At 41.6% G+C, this 21669-nt stretch overlaps 1 protein-coding gene across 8 annotated transcripts in view; it reads left to right on the top strand.

Moving 5' to 3' along the window:
- tp63 (tumor protein p63) overlaps positions 1-21669 on the top strand; it is a 61765-nt gene that overhangs the window by 24700 nt on the left and 15396 nt on the right. For 6 of the 8 annotated variants that reach the window (XM_083766321.1, XM_083766322.1, XM_083766320.1 and 3 more), the window contains 3 exons: positions 3269-3397; positions 3481-3610; positions 18611-18862. In XM_083766321.1, the coding sequence (XP_083622447.1) occupies positions 3269-3397; positions 3481-3610; positions 18611-18862 (511 nt within the window). Of the gene's footprint in view, positions 1-3268; positions 3398-3480; positions 3611-12381; positions 12549-18610; positions 18863-21669 lie in introns of those variants that run through there. The other 2 variants (XM_083766325.1, XM_083766324.1) reach the window with 1 other exon arrangement.

Raw genomic sequence — 21669 nt, 5'->3', positions numbered from 1 at the left:
CACAGGTGGTGAAATAAACCATGCTGTTTTCGTGCCAGCCACCCACACACATAGCTCCGTAAGGGAGTGGTGCACCACTCAAAAATCTAGAGTTGCAAATTGCAGCTAGCTGTGGTGGTGGTTTCCTCCGAGGTGGAAAGCCTGGTGGTGACGCGAGGTTAGGGTGATGGAGGGTGAGCAGCATTTTTTAAGCAAGACAGCAGTGTGAGCAGAGCAGTAGAAAAAGCAAGCAGGGAGGAGTGTAAACTTCCAGTTTAAACAACCAGTCTGAGAATGAAACTAGATAAAGTGCCCCTCAGGGCACAGGTCTGACTCCCCACCAGGCCAGGTCAGGTTGTGGCCTCCTCGTGTCCAATAGGCCAATGTGAAAAGGGTGCCATTTGTTCTTACACCATTGATGTCAATTGGATGATTTGAGGCAAAAATCCACCTTTTGGTGGCGCTATAACAGGCCAATGTGAAAAGGGTGGGATATATTCCTCATCGTAGTAGGAATGTCTGTGATTTTCACGTAAATTGCACGCTGCGTTCATGATTTGAGGCTTTTTGTTTCAAAACAGCCAATCTTGCAAACTTTGAAAGCCAATGTTAGCCAATTAGGATGGAATATGAAATATCAGACAGATCCATCTTGAACACATGACTATAGAGATAGTGTGTAACGATTTGCGGGATTTTGGGGCAGAATCTGGAGGAGTAATATAAAAAAAATGTTTTTCATAAGTCAACTGCACTGAGTTCCTTGACAGAACTGGCTCATTCCTTACAGTACAATTGCTTCAAAAGAACAATGTTGCTGTAACTAAGAGATTCGCTGTATATGTTCTTTACATGAATGGCATGGGTTATCACCTCTGTATCACTGCTGTAAAAAGAAATCACACAACACAAGTGTGAGCCTGGGCTCAAAAAGTAACCACTGAGCTGATACAGCAGAGTAGTGGACTGGACTGTGGTGCTGATCAACTGTGCTTCTCAATAATTTAACATTATGGGGGTTATGTGATGTCATTCAATATAATACTTATGATGAACACCATTGTAATTCCCTTGCATCTGCTTACAAATGGCAGCACCAAAATAAAATGTTCTCCTTTTATACCTGATGTATACATGTAATGTAAAGTTGAACTTGGAATTATAATGTTATGTGACACGGCTCATTCATAAGGTAAACAATAGGCATGTCACATTTCAGGTATCTCTTCACACAATACCTCACATTTCCAAGTTCATACAATATTGTACATGACTTAGGTTTTGTCTAGTGTACATTTTACTTTAAATTTCCATGGTGTTACACTGATTACATGGCCAGAACTGTATAATTAAAATATATTTTTATGGCCATGAGGAGGGTCTGTTGCCAAGATTTCTCCCTTCCTGAAGTCCTTTTGTATAGCATCAAAAGTGTCTGAATTACAATGTGTAATATCATCAGCAATGAACATTTTCCAGTGCTGTAGATATACAACATCAACCTCCTCTCTGTTTGTATATTTCACTTTCACCTGGAATGCACTGTCACTGATTCCACTCAACACCTACTTAGGACATACTGGCTTATCCTATTGTTGATGTTGAGCCAAAATGTAGCCTATATTAAGTATCACGGCAGGCCAGACAGACATCCATCAGCTGCAGCTATAGGCTACAGGACAGGTCCATTATGTGCAGCCATAGTCCTCAACCACCTCACCTCCACCCTTCTCCTATATTCCACTTGGATATATTGATTAGGGTCTAAGCTCCAAGACGCCACATAATATTTTCTCCTTCCAGTGGCCTTTTCTCCCAATGTAAGCTTTTTTTTTTTTTTTTATCAACTCAAAGCAAAAATACCAATAGCCAATGTATATGCTCGCAACACGTCACACATTTGCAATGTGACTCATTGTGAACTTGCAGATCAGGTATCTTTGTGAAAATGTTCGCCTAGAATGACCTGCCCCAAATAGGTGCCGGGTTATAAAATGTTTTACCCCCCATACACAACTGCAACAAAATGTTGATTTGTACTTCATAAATCTTGTTTTTTGTGCATTGTGGTACATTGCCAAGTTGCTCTGTCAGCGTAATATAAAGCAATGCTTGTGTGTCTAAGATGCCTCCAGTGCTCTTAATGCAATCACGGACACGGTTTCACAGCCTCAGCCTGTCATTAAATCTGTACGCAGGGAACACGGTAGGATCAGTGACATTACAAGTCATCTCATTCACTGTGTATCGCGCATTCGGATCTTTCTTCTTTTCTTCCAAATCCAACATTTGGGGCAGAAGTCCCTGTTTTGAAACATCATCTTAGATTATTTTCCTCATTAGAAATGCCCGTGTTTGTTAGTCGGGTATTAATATCATTCACCACATGGTGCCGGGGAATTCCGAAGCCTTAAATAGTGCCAGCTTCAGATTATGCACCCCTCCTCTCCTTCCCCACCTCTCCTCCCCCCTGCCCCTGTCCAGCTGCACACATACCAGAAGTTGCAGCAGTGCTATCATATAGACGGAGGGGGGAATTCCGCCCCTGTCTCAGACTGCAGCGTGCGCCACTTCAGCAAGAACAATAGGAGGCTCAGCCCAGAGCAGGTGTCCTGTTTCAGGGGAGCAGGTCAAAGTGCCTCCTTCTGAATGGAGCATAATCACCATTATGGTGTAGTACAAATATTCGGCCCTACGCAGCTTGGCTTCTTCACAATAGACATGTTCTTCATGAGTGGCTGTAGCGGGACTCCCTCTCGCCCTCCCCCCCTTCATGGGGTGGTGTGGTTGAAACGGTTCGTGTTAACCCAGCGGATCACGGTCCTCTGTTTTTATGAACTGCAAATTCCGTCCTTAATGTACTTTTATGTGATGGGAAATAATCTGCAAAGTAAACTCCAGTGTTCATTTAATGTAACCGTCCTTTTTGAGTGGTGCTCCAAGGAACAGCAATGTCCGTGATGTTCACCTATGTGTTGGTTAATGAGCACCAGTTTGAGTACCAGTAGGGGCACTGTTTGCCAGAAACAGAGAGAGAGAGAGAGAGAGAGAGAGTTGCACCACTCGGTTCACACAGGTGTGATTTTTACACTTTAACCACCTTCAACCTATTTTTACCATGTTATTATAGGCATTGTGACATAGATCAGCTAGATTTGTCGTTCAATGAACTATAAGGGTTTAAATGGTTATTTGTTGGTACTACTGAAAACAACTGAACATAACATAACTGAATATTTTGATGAAAAGTGGAATTAATATTCTCTTTGGTGATTATTTCCCCCTGCAGACTTCGAGACCCACCCCGATTATCCTGGACAGATAATTCGTTTTTCACCACCATGTCACAGCCGTCGTCTACAACATCTGACATCATGAGTCAAGATGTGTTCAACCAGCTGATTGAGATTCTGGACCAGTAAGACCGTGCAAAAGCATACATTATATTTCTCTTTCATAATTTATTATCAATGTTGTTGACCCATCTCATCTGGGTTTTAGAAATGGTGTCCACTCCGTCCAGCCCATTGAGCTCAACTTCTCTGATGGTCCCCCAGATGGACCTGCAGGCAACACCATTCAGATCAGCATGGACTGCATTAGCATGCATAGCCCAGAGGAAGCACCTTCTGTAAGTACAGTTGACTTGCCTCTCATGCTCATAGGATGTCATTCACATATCAATAATTTGTTGCTTCAAAATCTAAAAAAGATAGTCTGGAAATTACATAAAATTAACATGCACAATTTGAATTTAATTATGTATTTATTAAGTATCAATAACTCTTACTGCACTTGGCTGTGCACCCACGCTGGGTTGTTCTAAATTAAATCGTTTTGAAAGAATGCCAATTCTTCCATTATTATTATTATGGAAACTAATTATTATCGATCATTTTAGCTTTTCCAAGAAGAAAAAGTTTCTCAGTGGCAGACTCGGTGCATAACTGTAGTCCCGGATTTCCAGAAGGTGGTACACCCGTGCCCCTTAGCTTCATTTAACTGACTCAGCAGCAGATCTGCTGCTGAGCCAATAATGTGACTGATAAAGGTTATCTGACTTATAACAGCCGTTCAGTGCATTATGGATAGATGTGTGTTGAAGAAAATTAGTGATAAGCACTGTGTAAAACACTGATACTTTCCTAATATTTTAGTGTAACAAATATTTGAACATGAACCCTAGCATCCCTATTCTGGGCAAACATTTTGGAAAAACATCTACTCACCTGAAACGTTTGTCAACGCAGTGCAGATGGGCTATTTTTGTAATTGGATGTTCGACGAAGTACATAGACTTTAATCGGTTCAAGTTGATTAAAGTCTAGCCTTAATAACAATATTTCCAAGATTCATTTCACTCTTGACTGGATGGGTCTTTCAGTGGTAAATCCCATACATTATACAGTACAGCATTTAGCTAAATCTGGGTATTTTGGTGACAACAATGGAAATTCCCCTTTCAGAGTTGTGTGGAGGATATGGTGCACGCAACACAGCAGTCAGTAATGATTAGAGTTTGGCCAGGCTGTTCACCAGTTTATCTAGTGTCATCTTCGTAAGGGGATGATGTTATCAGGTTGAATCGAAGCCGTGCTTGACCTGGGTGGCCCGCTGCTGAGACAGGTAGCTCTCAGTCTGGAGATGCAATCACATATCTGTTTATATGCTGTAGGTACGGTGGTATGTGGTTACTGCATTTTGTTTTTTATTTTAAGGAGGACAAAAATAACTTGAGGTGCGAATAGCCGGCTTGAATATTATGCATGGCAGCATTGTACCGAAAACCTTGAGTTGAGCTGTAGTTTACAGCATAATCCTATAATTTAACCACTTTCGACCTGCCGTCCCTATTTTGTTAGTATAGGCAGAAATTGTAAAATAAATCCAAAAATAGCCGTTATAGCTCACAGTGCATTGCATTGTGAGCTTGCATTGTGAGCTTGTAAATGGATTATCTTTGTCATGCGACGCGGCTACAACAAAGTACGCTTGATATTGTATGGATTCCTATACGCCCCACTGTGTAGTAAGTATGTTGCATGGTTTTGAACTGTAGAGGTATAAAGTCAGTAGTATGTCTGACTTGTACGTGAGGACACATGATCCCAGTCATCCCAGAAGTTACTGGTGAAGAAAAAGTGGGCACTCCACTCCCAGTCCTGGAATGCGGTTGTCCAGCCAGCATGAAGGGGAAAAAACACACACACAAATAAAACTAAAATCTGTTGAAGGCGCTGAGTAACGCCGCCCTGCACATCCCCCAAGGGGGCCTATGCTCTCTTGAACTGGTGATTAATGTCTCCACGCCCCTCGCCCCCCCCCCCCACACCACCCCCACCACACCACCCACCTTCCACTACCAGGGAGGGGCGTGGCATTCGGCATGCCATGGGTGTGAGGAGGGCTCTCTGCCATGGCTGCCTGCCAATCACCGAGCCCCGATCATTTTATTGCGTCACATTGCGTGTTCTGATGAAAGTGCCACAGTGGGCAAAGCCCCCCCCCCCCCCCCACCACCAAGACATCCCACCCTCGTCGAGGTTCACTTCTTTCATGACTCATTAGAATGTGACTCGTTGTTTTGTGCCCTGGGGAACCTATTTGTATTGTGTAGGTTTTATGTTTAATTTGAAATTCCTTTTTTCTCCAAGTTTTCTTCCCCCCCCCCCCCCCCTCCAACCCCTCCCCCCAACCCCCCCTTCTCTTTCCCATAGCCGCAGGGCAACAATTTAACGCAGCACCTGCCTCTCTTGCCGAGGTCTCCAGCTCATCTATCAGTACGTGTCTCATCTATGCAACAGCTAGGAGGGGAGGGGGGCGGGCAGAGGTAAGAGAGAGAGAGACCCAAGCCTTGGGTAGAATAACACAAAGGAATGTAGCAGAAACGGTGGCAGGAGAAATGCTATATCCTACCCCAAACAGCTGATTTTACACCCAGATAACGCTCTGATCAGCTGTGCGTGGAAGATGCGGTGTTGAGTTAGGAGACAGAGGCACCTTTTCAAACACAGGATGAAGGTTGAAAAACAACTTGTGCAGGAGAGTAGCTCAGTCGACACAGCTCTGTGGCGTCTAATTGCATGTTTGTGTTTGGTTGCTTACACCTCTGGGGTCTTAAGCCTCATTTATATCTAGATGCGTGGCGGTGTTGCTCACCTAAACTTGCCGATCTACAAGTTCACAAGGTGCCATGTAACGACGTGCTGTGAGCTTATAGATCGGCTGTGTTTGGTGTGCAATAGGCAAGCAGACCAAGTATAAATCAGGCATTATAGTGTGATTTGCTGTTGCAGCCTGGTGACGTGCTCCCGGCAGCTAAACAGTGTATTTCTACCATTCACAGTGAGTTCTCACATTTTGCGGTCATTATGAGGATGAAGTGAAACATGATCTGCCATCAGTGTTGCAATAATTTCCTTTGATGGGATGTTTGAGATGTTTCTGCTCTGTAATTTTCAAAACATTTGTATTAAAAAGTCATGTCATAGAATAGTTTGTTTATTTGGATCTCCATTAGCTACTACCTTAGTAGAAGCTACTCTTCCTGGGGTCCACAAATGGAGCAGGAAAACGTATGAAGATAATTATAGCTCCGTTCATATTATTTCTCTCCTCTCAGACAGTTAGGTGGAAATGGGGTCGGCAGTGGCTGAGGTGTAGAGTGACCGGATGGTAACCGCAAGGTCCCAGTTCAATCCCGGGCTCCCCCAGAATTGGTGTCGAAGTGTCCTTGAGCAAGACACTGAACCCCTAATTGCAGATTGGTGCCTTGCATAGTTTCCTCCGGCATCGGTGTGTGTATGAATGGGTGAATGTAATGCACAATCTCTGTAAAGCTCCTTGGATAAAGTTGCTATATAAATTTACCATTTCAATCTAAACTGTTAATTACCTATAACCTATTATACAATTTTATTTGGCTTTGACTTTCTTTCTTTGTTTAATAGGATTTTGAAGTCTTTTGATAATCCAATATTGTATTGCATTAACTTACTGTATAGGTGCATTCACACCTGAAGATATTTATTTGTTTCCAATCGCTTCAATAGCATCACTTTGCTCTCTTCCCCCTCCTTCGAGTGGTGGATTATATTATTTAAAAAAAATAGATTTATTTTTGGGCTTTTATGCCTTTTATTGATGGCATAGTAGACTGACAGGAAATGGGGAGTGACGAGCATCGTCAAGATCGGGATTCGAACCCGCGTCACGCTGTCAGGCTGGCATTGCAGCTTAGGGTGCTCAGACCACCACGCCGGCTGCCCGGGCCATATTATTAATTATTGATATATTATTGATATGACAGACCGAGCTAGAAACTACTCAGTTCAATATGTTTAACATAATTCCTGCTACTATATCATTATGATCAGCAAAATTTGTTCCTATGTCTTTGCAAATATTGTTTTTCCACATTTGCTGAGTCCGGGTCAGTTCAGTTGGAGCTGGACAGCCAAAACATTTCTGGTGCTCTGGAAAAAATCAACACTGATTGGCTGTCAAGATGCAATGGGTGGAGTTGGGGGAAGCGAAGGTTTGCTTTGTTCACGTCGTCCCGTTCGCGCAACGTCTCATCTTTGCATTGACAATGTATGTAATTGCACCGCTCAAACTATCCTAAGAATGTAGCTTATGGGTTTGAGAAAGTGTACAGGCTGCAAAATTGTACTATTATTGGCTTTCAACAAGTTTGCAGGATTGACCCCTTTTGAACAAAAAGCCTCAAATCATGAACACAGCGTGCAATTTACGTGAAATCTTTCACAGACTGTACTACTAGGCTGAGGAATATATCCCATCCTTTTCACATTGGCCCTGTTATAGCACCACCAACAGGTACATTTTTGGAACAAAATGCCTCAAATCATCCAATTGCCATCCAAGGTGTAAGAAGAAATGCAATACTTTTCATATTGGCCTATTATAGCGCCACCAGGAGGCCTGCCCTGGTGGAGACCTGTGCCCCAAGATAATATCTAGACAACTAGATAAGGCACTTTATCTAGTTGTCTGTCAGGCTGAAGGCATAGCTGAGACTTGGCCCCTGTCCATGTGTGTCCGACCTTGTGTATGTGTGTCCGACCTTCCGTCTGTAAAGGAAAAAGCAGTAACCGACCACTCGGACCAAAACAATGCATATATACATTTTGGCTAACAAAACCATTATATATAGAACTGCAAATCGTAGAATGCGCATTCACTAGCTCAGCGGTGGGGGCCATGCACCCCCTGTTACCTCCCGACCTAGTTGACGCACCCCCCACATGAAAATAAAAATTGCATAAGCTATATAGAGCTAAATAAAACCACAAGGGGTGCACGCACCACAGTTTGGGAACCACTGCACTAGCTGTATCACGATGTACGATATCTCTGAAAAGACATATCGTGGAGGCATTGTATCGTCTCCACGTTATTTATCACCATATCGCCCACCCCTATTTTAACTAACTTCCTTACCCTACCTTTTAATCAAAGATATTAGTTGACATGTTCATTGAATGCACAGACCTGATTGTGTGTGTGCTAAGCCCAGCCCCACCAGTTGGCCTCTGGCGCACTAAGAAGGTGTAGGAAAACATAAAATTTTTCATGGTCTGCTTGATGAATCAACTGCATTTGGTGATGGCTTGTATCTCTTAGCCAAAGCTTAGTCTTACATTGATTCAAGAAAATTGCAACAGGGGGGACAGATCCTTTAATTAAGACATATTTTTTAATCTTTTTTTCTTTCTTTTTTTAAACTATACAGTATATAACATTCCAAAATGTTTGGAAATAAAGTGATCACTCTTCTTTTTGTGTTTCTGACCACAATGTTGGTGTTGGCTTTTTAAATGGTCGTTCGACCAATGTGCAGAGATGACTATCTTATTGTAGGCTGTTGCCTTTAGGCAGTATGCAGTGTTGTTAATTCAAAGTATGTCGCCTTTGGGCAGTATGAGTTGTTCAAAGTAATCAGTCTTAACAACGTGCTCGCAACACAATGCATTACAATGCAATATAGGGTTCATGAGATAATTTTCTCATCAGAGATGAAGATCAAATGAATTAAACCCAAAGATGGAACATGTTGATGTTCCATGAATATTGATTCATTGGTTGTGGTTGGTTCTCTGACTAAGACTATAGCTGATATCACCTTTCTCTTGTCAGTGACACTTTGATTAATTGAAAATGGTGGATCCTGTAGGTAAACATAACAAGTGTAACGCTTAATCATGGATCGTCCACAAAGTAACAGTTTTTGTATTGACTTGTGAATTAGTTTTGAAATGTACCCATTTGGCATACTGTGAAATAACATTTTCAATCAAGTTTAAATTAAATGGACCAAGATGGAATAAGTTTTGACAACATTGTAATGAAATTGGAATATTATTTCATGGACCAGCGCCCATGCATTAATATTGAGTCTAACTGACTAACTGACATCACCACTTCAAGTTTGTCAAATCGCAAGTTTTATTTTCTGTGCAAGCTTCAACAAATTGCAGTTTCAAAAGATAATAAAAGGAAAATGTAAAAAGAAGAAAATCAAATATACCATACATAAGGTGTGTACTAAGGAGTGTATAGTCATACATAAAGTAATAGTGCCAGTGTGACGGCCTGTTTCTCCTCTCCAGGTCTGACATGGCCACTGGGCTAAGCACCTGTTAAGTAGTTTGTTACTCAGCTTCAGAGCTTCATATTCACTGCATTGTACGCTATATTTACTATATTGTGTGAAGATATACTCTGTATATTGTTACAAAAATGGCATAAAATTGGGATATTGTCTCCCAGTTTGATTTCATCCTCTTTAATCTACCACTTGATAAACCGAATGTGTGCTCCTCCTTGCCTGGGACACCTAAGCAGTAAAAACTACTAAGAAATTATATTTCAGTAGTTTAACAAATGTTAGTTTAATGGACAAACATCTCTTCTTACTAACACTTTGTAGACATTTGGTGACAGGTGTCTGGGCTGAGGTGTTAGAAAGCATCACTTAAGGATGTGTCCTGTGTGGATGGACGCTCGCACTCTGCTCAGGGCAGGTGTCTGTGTGGTAGAAGCCACAGCACCCTGACACTTGATACTGAACTAATCTAGCTGACTTAGGAACAGGCTCTTAAAGGGGAAAAAACTGAGCAAAGCCTCTTTTGTCTGAGCCCCTGGATCGTCATTGTTTGAGCTGCTGCCAGGCTCCACTGGGATCTGCCATCCTTTTAGGTCTGAACGGGCCTGGATTTTGCATGAATCTCGCAACACTAATGGAAACAGTGATGTGACTTGTATCGCATATAGCTTCTGGTTTGGGGCTGAATGCTGAAGAGAATTGGTGCAAATCATGAGTTGCAGTCTTCAGCTAACTTTGTTAACTAGTGTCAGGTTAAGTTTGATGTTGGATTATGAGACCATTACCGTTTACGGCAAATGTAGTAGGCATGATTTCAGCCTGTTTACATTTACATACAAGGCTGGAAAGTAATTTAAGAAGTATGATTCATGCTTCACAATTATTGAATCATGAAACTTGTCAATTCATCTTATTTGGTCAGCTGTTGCACCTTGCCCTCGTCTCCTCACCATCACCATTATACAAGGATTAATAATAACCGACACGTTGTATAATCCATCACGCTCACAGACGCAGAGGAACAGTAAAATCACGGAGACCATTGCATACTATTTGACCAAGGATATGACACAGAAGAATGAGCAACAAAAGCATTAAATATTTTATAAACTCATACCTCAGCACCTGCACCTTTTTTCAGTGCCAGTTTCATCCTCTGACATTAGGCTCTTTAACAAATATAACCAAACATATTGGTTTCCAACATTCACTACCAAATTGTTAAATATTTAAAATATTAACACTAGTAAATGCATGTTATTGATAATGCATTTTTGAAACGAACTCAAAGTGCTACGGTACAGGAAAAAAACATTTGCATAAAACATCTAAAAATAAATAAATATAAACATGGGGGCAAAAAGCCTAGGGGGTAAAAACCAGAATAGCTAACCGTATGCTTTATTAAAAATGAAAGTCTTTAGTCCTCTCTTGAAAGCTTCAACAGACTGGAGCTCTTAGCTGGTATGTACTGTAGGTCTATCCTTTGTGATGCTTGTTTGAATAATGCACCAATATATTCTAATACTGTACGAGTTCAGCATAACAATGAGTGCTCTAACTTCATTTTAACATGGCTGCCAGTGTTGTTTTAGCATAATGAGGAGTTTGTTTAGCTCGTCTAATTAGCACTTATAAAAGTCTAGGCTAGGTTCTGTGTGGCGGCTGGATTTCTTGGGGGGTCGTTAGCATAGGCTTTTGAAAGTGTTTCTTGCTATTGTGAGTGCACTGGCCTGCAGGACTATAGCCTCTGGCCCTGGCCAGGGTGTGGTCAGTGATCAGAGACTTCGGGTCAGAATTGTGCTCAGTTTAGTTAGTAACTTTAAAATTATTCTGACCATAGGGCAAACGTGCAGAGCTGAGTATTGTGTTGATGTAATTTTTATATTTTATTTCAGTAGTTTTGTTTTAATGATTGCATTTTTGTTTACACTTAAATGAGCATAAACATCCATGTTTTTTCTCATTTTGTGGGAAATGGGTGTGTTTGTGTGACACACACACACACACACACACACACACACACACACACACACAAAAATCACTGCCCAACTGTTCCAAAGAGCACCGTCAGCACCATTACAGTATCTGAGATTTAATGCATGTTTCCAAAACAGATCTACACCAGTCATCTCTGATAGATACAAGCTATCTACAGGAGTCACTTTGTGTTACCGGGGGCTATGCATTGTGGTGGCTAGGGGTCAATTCGTATGCTAACTAACCTGGTATAATAGTTAATACTTTCCCAGGCCAGGTAGTGACATCAGAATTCTCATTTTGGGGTTGGCTGACCTGGCATAGTTTTGACTCTTTTTTTTTTTTATGCATGATCCATTCATTTATTATAAAGGTCACATTCTGAATCTTTCTAGATAACTTAATTGACGTTAAACTGTCTACAGGCTGCAGATGAAACTAAGCAACATTGTCTTTATGCTGACATTTCTCTGTTATTACATTGTAGTTCATCACACTTGGTGCAGGTGGAGAGAAGTATGTTAGAGGTAAAGTGCAGGCACTGGGCAGATGCAAGCAAATGTTAAGTCCGCATCAAGCATCCCTCGCTACTAGGTAGCACAACTTACTATTTGGGTTGGCTATGGTCATTACACCTCTGAGGAGCCCTGCAGAACTTCAAAGGAAAGGCTAAGGAGAGGGTGCTTCTTCAGCAAGATGGGTGTGGACTCAGGTACGACACTCAAGGTAGCTCCTCAGACCCCTCCCCTCTCCTGTCTTCCCGGTATATATGACATTCCCAATGAATCCTATAGAGGCTTCTGCTTTTCCACCTCACATCTGTAGTCCACATCACTCCTTTTGAGTGAAGGAAAATAGTTGTGGAATCCTGGAGCCAGTGGAGCAAACAGCAGCAGCTCTGCTCAACCTCAGTGCCAACATGTTGTACCTGGAGACGGGGACCGCGCCATCGTACAGCGAGGTAAGGCCCAAAGACAAGCTTCTAACGGGGCATCAAACCAGCTCATCCGTTGCCACTTCCCAAAGCTTCTATAAGACCGATTAATACAGTAACAAAGAATAGTAGAGAATGATGGCCTTGAACAAGAACGTACCTTTGGAAATTTTGTCTGTCTTAAACAGTTTTGCTATGCAATGTTTGTTACTTGTTCGATGTGTAATGCTGGCAGTTTGAACGTCATCATTACACATTTTTCAGATGGGTCAAAATTAAGTTGAAATAATTCAACTTATTAAGAGTTAAGTTTTTGTGTGGTAGATTCCTCTTTTGATTCGAATCAGTGGTATTGCATTTGTGCATGTCTGCTTATGTGTGAGTGTGTATGTGTGTACAGAGTGGAAGGGAATGTAAACACCTGGAGTGTCTCCTGACTGAGTGGTTGTTTTATGAAATGGCTGCTGCTGCTGTTGATCTCTTGCTGCTGCTGTGATTGCTGGTTTTGTATGCGTTTGTTGCGTACTGTATCCCCTCAATGGAAAAATGAAAACGCTGCTTAGTTCATCTTGCTTGGACCACTAAAACTAATTTATATCCTGTGATTTTTTTATTTTATTTTTTTAAATCAATGGCTTAATAGGCTTATATGTTACTTTAGTGGATTTTAATGAAAATTGTTCTGATGTGTGAAATTGTAATCTTAATTGCAATCAGGAATGTATTCAAATTTATTTAGCAAGTCTCCAACATTTGCTTCAGAGATCGGCATGGCTCAGTTTTATATATATAATTTTTTTTTAAATAATAATTGAAAAGGTCAGAGGCTTGTCAGTTCTTACAATATCAATAGTGCTTTAAAATGTGTTCTTTAACTAATTTAAAAGATAGATTTAGCGTACTCTCACACCCTAGAGGTGTTTCTGTTCTAAAGAATTCATGTTAAATCAAAATGGACGAGAAGGGTTTTCCAATGCATTAATCTGCTAATACAATTTTAGTTTCTTTGGTTAGAAAACTCAAAAGGTTTCCATTTTCCAATTTCAGTCACAATTTCTTTGCAAATGAGACTGTCATTGGGCATTGTGAGAAAATGCCCAATGACGGTCTCATTTGCAAATTCTTTGCAAACAGTGTCAACTCTGCTGTAAACACTGGGTGCATTTTTAAAAGTTATGTTATTTTCTCACATTTTGAGGAAAACTACATTTGACGTTATGTATGACAGTGCCATACATATGCTACTTTCTCGACACCTTATTTCTTAAATATATTTAAGTTTAATGCCCCCTTCAATCAAATTAATTTATCCCATTTACTTACTATTCTACTTGTTTTTGAGGAGAAGTTTCTTGCTGTCACCTACTTTACGCGGGCAGTCCATAGCTTTGACATTTCAGCTTGCTTTCAGAGGTCATAGGTCAAAATACTGCAGCTTTGCTTGTGTGTTATTCGCCAACTGTTCTGCTGTCAGTCACAAAGTCGAGGTTGTCTGCTGCTGCGTTCACAGCTCAGTTCAGTTCTGGGTTTGGGTGATCATTTTGAGCCAAGTGCATCTTCATTGGAGACACATTTACCATACATACGGTATAGGTCTATTTAAATCCGTATTAATAACGGATTTATCCACTTTTATTCATGTCTTAACCACTTTCATCCTGGGGTCCCCATTTTGGGCATGTCATTTGTCGTACACAGAAACAATTTGCGTTGTGTGACAGTAGGTCGGCTATTTCCAAATTCCAATGTATGTTGTACGACAAAGAGCATAAGACTTCAGTGGCTAATACACCCAGAACCCTGCATTGTGTATGGTTATGCAGGCATCTCCCTGCCCTCCCTCATATTTGTGCCGTCGTTACCACATACCAGATGCTGCATCGAAACACAGTGTCCACCCTAAAGAACTGTGACAGATTTCCAGATTGCAGGTTGCAGATAGCAGGTGTGTCAGGTCACTGTCTTAAGTTGTTGAGCCGGGGGGTTGGTGCAAGGGGGGTATGTTTAAGTGGTGTCCACCTCAATCGCTGCAGTGTGATGTATCAGGTTCCCCTGCTTACCCCCCAGCGTTGCGGCAGTGGCAGTGGCCATTAGAATGTGGCTGACCAGGCGTTGCTGTTTTAGTCTAGGGTCGTAATTGCTTTAATGGTGTGTTGACGTAGATGCAATCACCTGGTCTGCCCATCCCACCATGTATGAGGTGCAGATAGACCCCTACCCGGCCACACCTCAACCCCCATCCTGAGTAGGGTCTTTCAATGACGCCCTCCCCTGTGGTCACTCATCACAGTACCCCCCCCCCCCCTCCCCACAGACAATCTTATGACGACCTAGGGTACACAGAGCAGGTCACTAGAGAGCTTGGAATGGGAGCAATTCCACCCCTTAGGCCAGGTCTTTCTCTGGTTCCTGTCATTTATTGCAGTTCAAAGTGTGGGCTTGATTAATTGGGTCTACAATACTACAGGCACAGGTAAAATAAATGTGTTACTTGGTAAAATAATGAATGAATAGTCTCTAATGAGTTATCTAGTATTGCTTTTCTAGGACTTCTCTCTGCAGAACTCTTTGAAAAAATGGGCATTCATTTGAAAGCTGACAAATCGTCATTACATCACCAATACATGTAAAACAATAGATAAAGTGTGTGAATATACTACTTATGCCAGTGTTCCCTGTCAAAATGATTCAGTAGTATGATGGCAACATTAAGAATTCCCTTTTAATTAGAGCGACTGTTTGCATTACAAATATCTGTGACATGTATAATGCATAATCGGGATTCCTTCATTGGAATCAACAGGCTATCACTCTGAAGGTCAGCAGTGTCCCTTTCCTGTGGGCCTGAAATGCTTACTCCAGCATGTGTCCCGGACAAAGAAACGCTCGCAGGCTGCGAACAAACTGTGCAAACCTTTCACCAGCTTTATTAAAGGCTGTCGTGGATGTCAAGGCTGCTGATTTATTGTCGTTCTGTTTAGCAGCCTGACGTCCCAAAGACCTAAGCACAGCCACAGAGCCGACTATAAACGGAAGGAATTTTTAAGAGCGACTAAAGGGGTTATTAAATGGCTGCTATATTATAGTGGAATAAGATCTGATTTAAGGAATCTGAGAGAGTCCTGAATCTCCCACATAAAACTCTTTGTAAAAAGTAAATAGCCAGCTTCCAGTCAATTAAACATTCAGAGGCTTTTAGCTGTTCATCCTTTATCTTTGATCTCTAACTTCATTTTGAACACTGAAGAATGGGCCATGGTCTTACATTGACAATCATGTCACGCATTCAATTTACCTTTTTTGTGCTTGACACTTTGATCCATGATTTCTTTTGCTCACAGGCCGGCATCAGCCTTTTCATTAGATGAATAATTTTACAATGATAATTAATGCCCTGTCACATCCCCCTTCCAAAACGTCAGCATCAGGTAGGAGGCAGTGTCCGCTGTGATTGGCTGTGAAGCTACCGTTAAGCTCCAATAAACGGCAGGAAGATCTTGCGCCACACGGCCCATGAGATCGGTCGCTGATATCACTGCTGACTCACCACATTCGGGAAAATATTCATCCAAACAGGAAATTGTGTCACAGTGTAGTTTTTAGTGTTCCATACCTGACGGAAAAGATGGCACTAATTATTATCATTATAGGCATAGGTAAACATGAAGCACAAAACCAAAGCACACATTTCTGAACCAGGAGGACTTTACCAAGACTCTCTGTATTGAGATCAGACACAGAGGGCAACTCGATAGTCTGTCCAGTGTAAAGCTGTCTGTAATTACCCCATTGTAAGGGAGCGTGTGTTTGTGAAAGCTTCTCCCTTCCAGAGGCCAGAGAGTTTAAACTGAGTAGAGATACGTGTGTGTGTGTGTGTGTGTTCCATTCACAGAGCACTTGTCTCCTAACACCTGCATGCCCAGTATATTGTTCTCCAGACAAGCTCTTATAAGCTCTGGTGGCATTGTTTCCGGGGAGGTTAAGCAGACTTGTGGCACACACACACACTGACCCTTATCCAACAGCAACACAGAGTAACGATGCGCCCTGTGGCACTGTTGCAGAGGTATGCTGTGGTTGACTTGAATGACCTCTCTCAGGTGCTGCGTGCATGTGTGGGTGTATGTGTGGAAATGTCAATGTGTGTCTGATGGAGGAAGATTAGCGTTTAACATTTTACCAACTTGGGTAATAGGCATGTAGCCTACGTCGTTGCGTGGCTGTGTGTATTTTGTTGATCACCTGGCACACAAGCAACACCTGTGTGCAGTGTGAATGGGTGTGAGCCGGGCAGCTGTGGTCGGCTGTGCCTGAAATAAACAAGAGGCCCTCGAGAGATTAATGACCGTCTAAAGAGCGAGAGCCATGGCACCTAGTCCAGGAATGTGCCATTTATAAATGGAATGGAATGAGTTGAATGGACCAGCACAGCAAGCAAGCAGGAAGCGGTTGGCTAAAGCCCAGGCCAACTCTGCATCCTGTTTTAAAGGCAGACATTTTAATTCCATTCCTCCCGTCTGGATAGTTTGGGTTTTGGGAACAAGCGCTAGGCTAAGGCTATGTTTGTATTTTGATTTTGCTCCAAAGAAAATCTAGGCGAGTGAGTGGTGATGGGGGTTGACTGTAAAGCATGGACTCTGATATATGTACACCTACTTGGTTGAAAAGCTGGTTCCTCAAGTGCAATGCACGATTCATCTGCAGCTGGATAAATCAATGCCAATCTGGTTGATCTCAGCAGGGTAGACGCGCTTGTTTCGGGGTTGGCACCATGCCACAAAGTCTCTGCTTCTGCAGAAAATGTTGATTAGTTTTGATTTACAGAAAAAACATTTTTGTCTTTTACCTTTCACCCTATTTGATGGCTGTGATAAATGCATGTTCCACCTTTCATCTATTTGACATAAAGTTTCCCCCTATAATTAGCTTCTATCATTCTGAGTCAATTTAAACCACATTCAACTTTACATGGATATGTGTGATGTGGTAACTAATCACCTAGCATGAACTTTTACAAACAATGAAAAAAGCATCAACGGTTGATAAACATCTTCACCGCATATTCGGGATTGCTGATTCAGCTATTAGTCATTCGTGATTACTGATTCAGTCATCAGTCAAAGTAGATGAAATGCAAGCCTGTCGATAAGGAAAGTATCTCAAACGTTTGAAGGTCTTTCCGCTGAGTCTGCAGATGTGTTGAGTAACTTTCTGATCAATGTCCAATTATTTAATTGGTGTGTCTTTCTTTGGCTCAGCTTAGCTAAATCGCTTAGTTTAATCATTTGACTAGCAGATGTGCCTACAAATCCATTTCCTAATCCTAGATTTAACTCTTTAGAAGCCACTTGTTGGCATGCTTGCTACTGTCTGAAACTCATTGAAATGTAGGGTGAGAACATCTCTACATCCACTGTCTGATAGTGTTACCAGGTTGCTCTTTACAGTAAAAGGAGAATAGGGAAATAATAAAATGCATGTTAGCCATTGGCTCACAATTCTGTACTACTGTAAAATGAATGCTCACTTGCCAGAATTTGAATGGCATCTATGGCGGTGGTATTATGATATAAGCCAAATTGCTGTGCTGGGCTAGTGCCCAAAATCCTCAAGTTCCATTCCTGGCAATAACATCTCACGCGTTATGTTTTTAGACTCTCCATGTAACCACAATGTGTTTACTTTTTGATTGTTGAAGCAGAATTATATTTACACACAGTGTAATTAACCTCATGCAAAACCCCCTTCAAAAGTCCAATTTTGCTTCAGAAATAACCTTAGTAACCTAATGGAGATAAATGTTGACCAATCTCTGTCAACATTGTACATTTATCCATCCAAGCGATGCCAGAATGGATTAAGCCGTACAACGATTGGAGAAAATAGCTAATCTACAAGCTCACAATGCTTGTCATGGACTTTTCGATCCGCTGTTTTTGCTATTTTAGAAAATGTTTGAAAAATCCCAAAATAGGGACGCTATGTTGAAAGCTGTTGAAACATAAATCAAAACATTTGTGTTTGAACCATTGCTTCAGTCTCTCTGACATTATGTGTTATTTTATGCTCTTATTTTGTTCTCTCTCCAGTCACAGTATACAAACCTGGGGCTCCTGAACAGCATGGACCAGAGCATCCAAAACGGGGGGTCCACCTCCACCAGTCCCTACAACGACCATGCACAGAACGTGACCGCCCGGTCGCCCTACAACCAGCCCAGCTCCACATTCGACGCACTCTCTCCTTCCCCAGCAATTCCGTCCAACACGGATTATGCTGGGACGCACACATTCGATGTGTCATTCCAACAGTCCAGCACGGCGAAGTCTGCAACATGGACGGTAAGAATTCTATTCACTGAACCAATCCCACAGTATTTAAATCTGCAATCCATAACTTTTATGTCCTACCCAGGATTCGAGCCCGGGTTCCCCTTACAAGCACTGAATTTTCTACTTCTGAGCTATAACAGAAAGCCCTTTACCTTTTGACCCTCAACCAGTACAACCACAGGATACAAATGTCTCAATAGAAGAGCAATTTGATTAACACTTATGGTACCTAGGAAGTTTTTCAGAATAAAGGCGCTAGAGTGCCAAGCAGATGAGGGAGATTTTACTCTGAAAACTCCTGCCTTTCATTTTCCCCCAAAACCGGTGTTTTATTTAATAAGACCTGTGTGGACGTTCTAGGCATCATAATTGTACAACTACTGCAGTTGGTGGTTAACATTTCTATTCACAAATAAATGTTATGGATTGCATCAATAAAGCCTATTGTTTAATTCCACAAGGATAATACTTGCCATGTGCAAAGTGTAGGTTGTTTGCGTCCATCAACAATTATATTGTGTTTATTGTTGTTTTTGTATAATTATTATAGTATTAGACTACAACACAACACCGACTCTATCCAGCACCCTTTAGAAGCATAACCTTGATTTCATAAGAGAATGTTTTTTTCCCTACTGATTTATAAAAATATCATTGGCAAATAATTCATGGCACTTAAATTGTAGGGAGTCTTTGTTCTAGGACATTTGATATAATGTCAGGTAAGTTGTCAATTATTTAGACTGTCTTGACTTTGACACCCTCTGCACTATTATTTGTAGCACCAATCACCTAAGTAGGGCAAAACAACCATCTATTGTACAAGTATTGCCATGTCACCTACTGTATGTCTGATTACATGTGTTTTCATTGAACATGTGCCAAGCATATGCACATACAGTTGCCCCTCAGGGTATATTGTTCGTGTGAATTTGTAGCCATAGAATTTAAATTTATGGGCCAGCTGTATCATAACAGGTCATCGTTTAATGCAGTGATTTGCCAGGGCAAAGGTAGAAGCAACACACTACATCTCTGAACCACAAGATCCTTATCTATGTGATCTGTGCTTCAGGCATATTTGGGATGCATTGCTGACTGTACTATGTAGTTGCGCAACCACATCGGCTAAGGAAAAAAAATCACTTAAGATGTGAGACTTCAAATCAAGACAAAACCTCAGGCATTTCTCTTTACACCCCACACATTGCGTCTGAGATGCTGAAAGAATCTGGACATCAGAGGATGATCTTGCTACATTATCTATCACAATCAGTTGTAGCCTACTAAATGTTCAAAATGACGGGGTTAACATTTACAAATGCAGTCCACACACACTGTTGTTAGCTCCCGCTGTTTATTGCAGATCAACGTTTCGATCCCCAGGGATTCATATCCTGATGAAGATCCTTATGGGATGGATATTTCTGTCTACAATAAACAGTGGGAGCTGTTAGTGGACTTTATTTGTATTATTATGTTGAGCTTCTGTTTGTGCTGCACCTGATCACCATACTTGATGTGCATGCTCTACATTCCCAACAAAAGTTTCCCCACTGTAAATATTCACAGATAATTTAGTACAATCTTTCTTTAACCATCCAAAGTAATTTATGAGTATGACATGACATTTTAAATATATTGGATCCTGACTTTCTGGTGAATGTAACATTCTGGTCCCATAAACTTACATGTTAACCACCAGCCCTTTTCAGAAATAGCTGATCTTCAATCTCACAGTACATAGGAACTACAGGGTTAGTGTGATCAATACTCAACATGCCTTAGAATGGCTAGTCTAATGAGAATTGAATTACCATATGCTGGCCTTGTATCAGTTTACCAGCAACCTGTTGAGTGGAGTTCACTGGGGTCTTGTTGATGACAGAGGTAAACAGGCATAAACAGTTAGTCCAGGTGTTGTGAAGGCATGTGCAGCTAGATGTCACCATGTGATGGTTCAGTAAAACCTACACAACCGGCTCCTCTTGCTCTGTCATTAGGGATGATGGGGACTAAAGGACAGCTGTTGCGTCAGAGCCCCACCTGCTTGGTTTGTGTATTTGTGTACACTGCACTGCTGTGAACAGACGCAGCACTGCAGATAGAACTCACAGTAACGGACTCGAACGCGTTAATGACAGATGCCATTTATACCAGAAGCTAGTGTGCCCTATAGCAGTCACCGAAGTTAAGCATGTGTCACCGCCAGATGGAGTTGTAATTGACATTTTGACACTTTTGTGATGAGTTTTCTTTTCTTTTGGGTTCCTGGTTTCCTCAGCCCATTACTGCTCTGACCGTATGCTTAGACCCTGAATTCAAATCTAACTCCCATCAAGTCTTCCATAGCACCCCTCTTTGTCCTAGGTTTCCTGTCTCTCTACAATGTTGTCTAAATTAAGCATAAACCTATTATTTAATATTGCCAATGTCTCACATCAGGAGTTGCACATATAGTTTTGACAATCCACATAAGCCATGAATCTGAAATTTGGCAGAAAGGAGTGTTGAAAAACCTGTGGGCTTATTGCATCAATTTCAGCACTAATGTACTGTGGCTCTTGAGTAAACAGGCGGAACTCAGAATTTCGGCGATCTCGCCATGTTCGCCATTGGCAACACCGAGTGTGGGATTGTGACATTCACCCAATTCCCACACTGCGACGCTCATCCCTCTCATTTTCACGGTCTAAAAAACAAAAGTGTCTGATGTGCAATTGTGTGGCGGTAGTAGAGTGTGGGGTGTGAGTGCCACTCCCTGTGGACAAGCCTCTGGTTCAAGGCTCCTCATCATAAACACACGTAGCGTAACC

This window comes from Protomyctophum parallelum (genome assembly GCF_964188405.1).
Source record: "Protomyctophum parallelum genome assembly, chromosome: 6".
NCBI lineage: Eukaryota > Metazoa > Chordata > Actinopteri > Myctophiformes > Myctophidae > Protomyctophum > Protomyctophum parallelum.
This window is presented reverse-complemented; position numbering and strand designations above follow the sequence as displayed.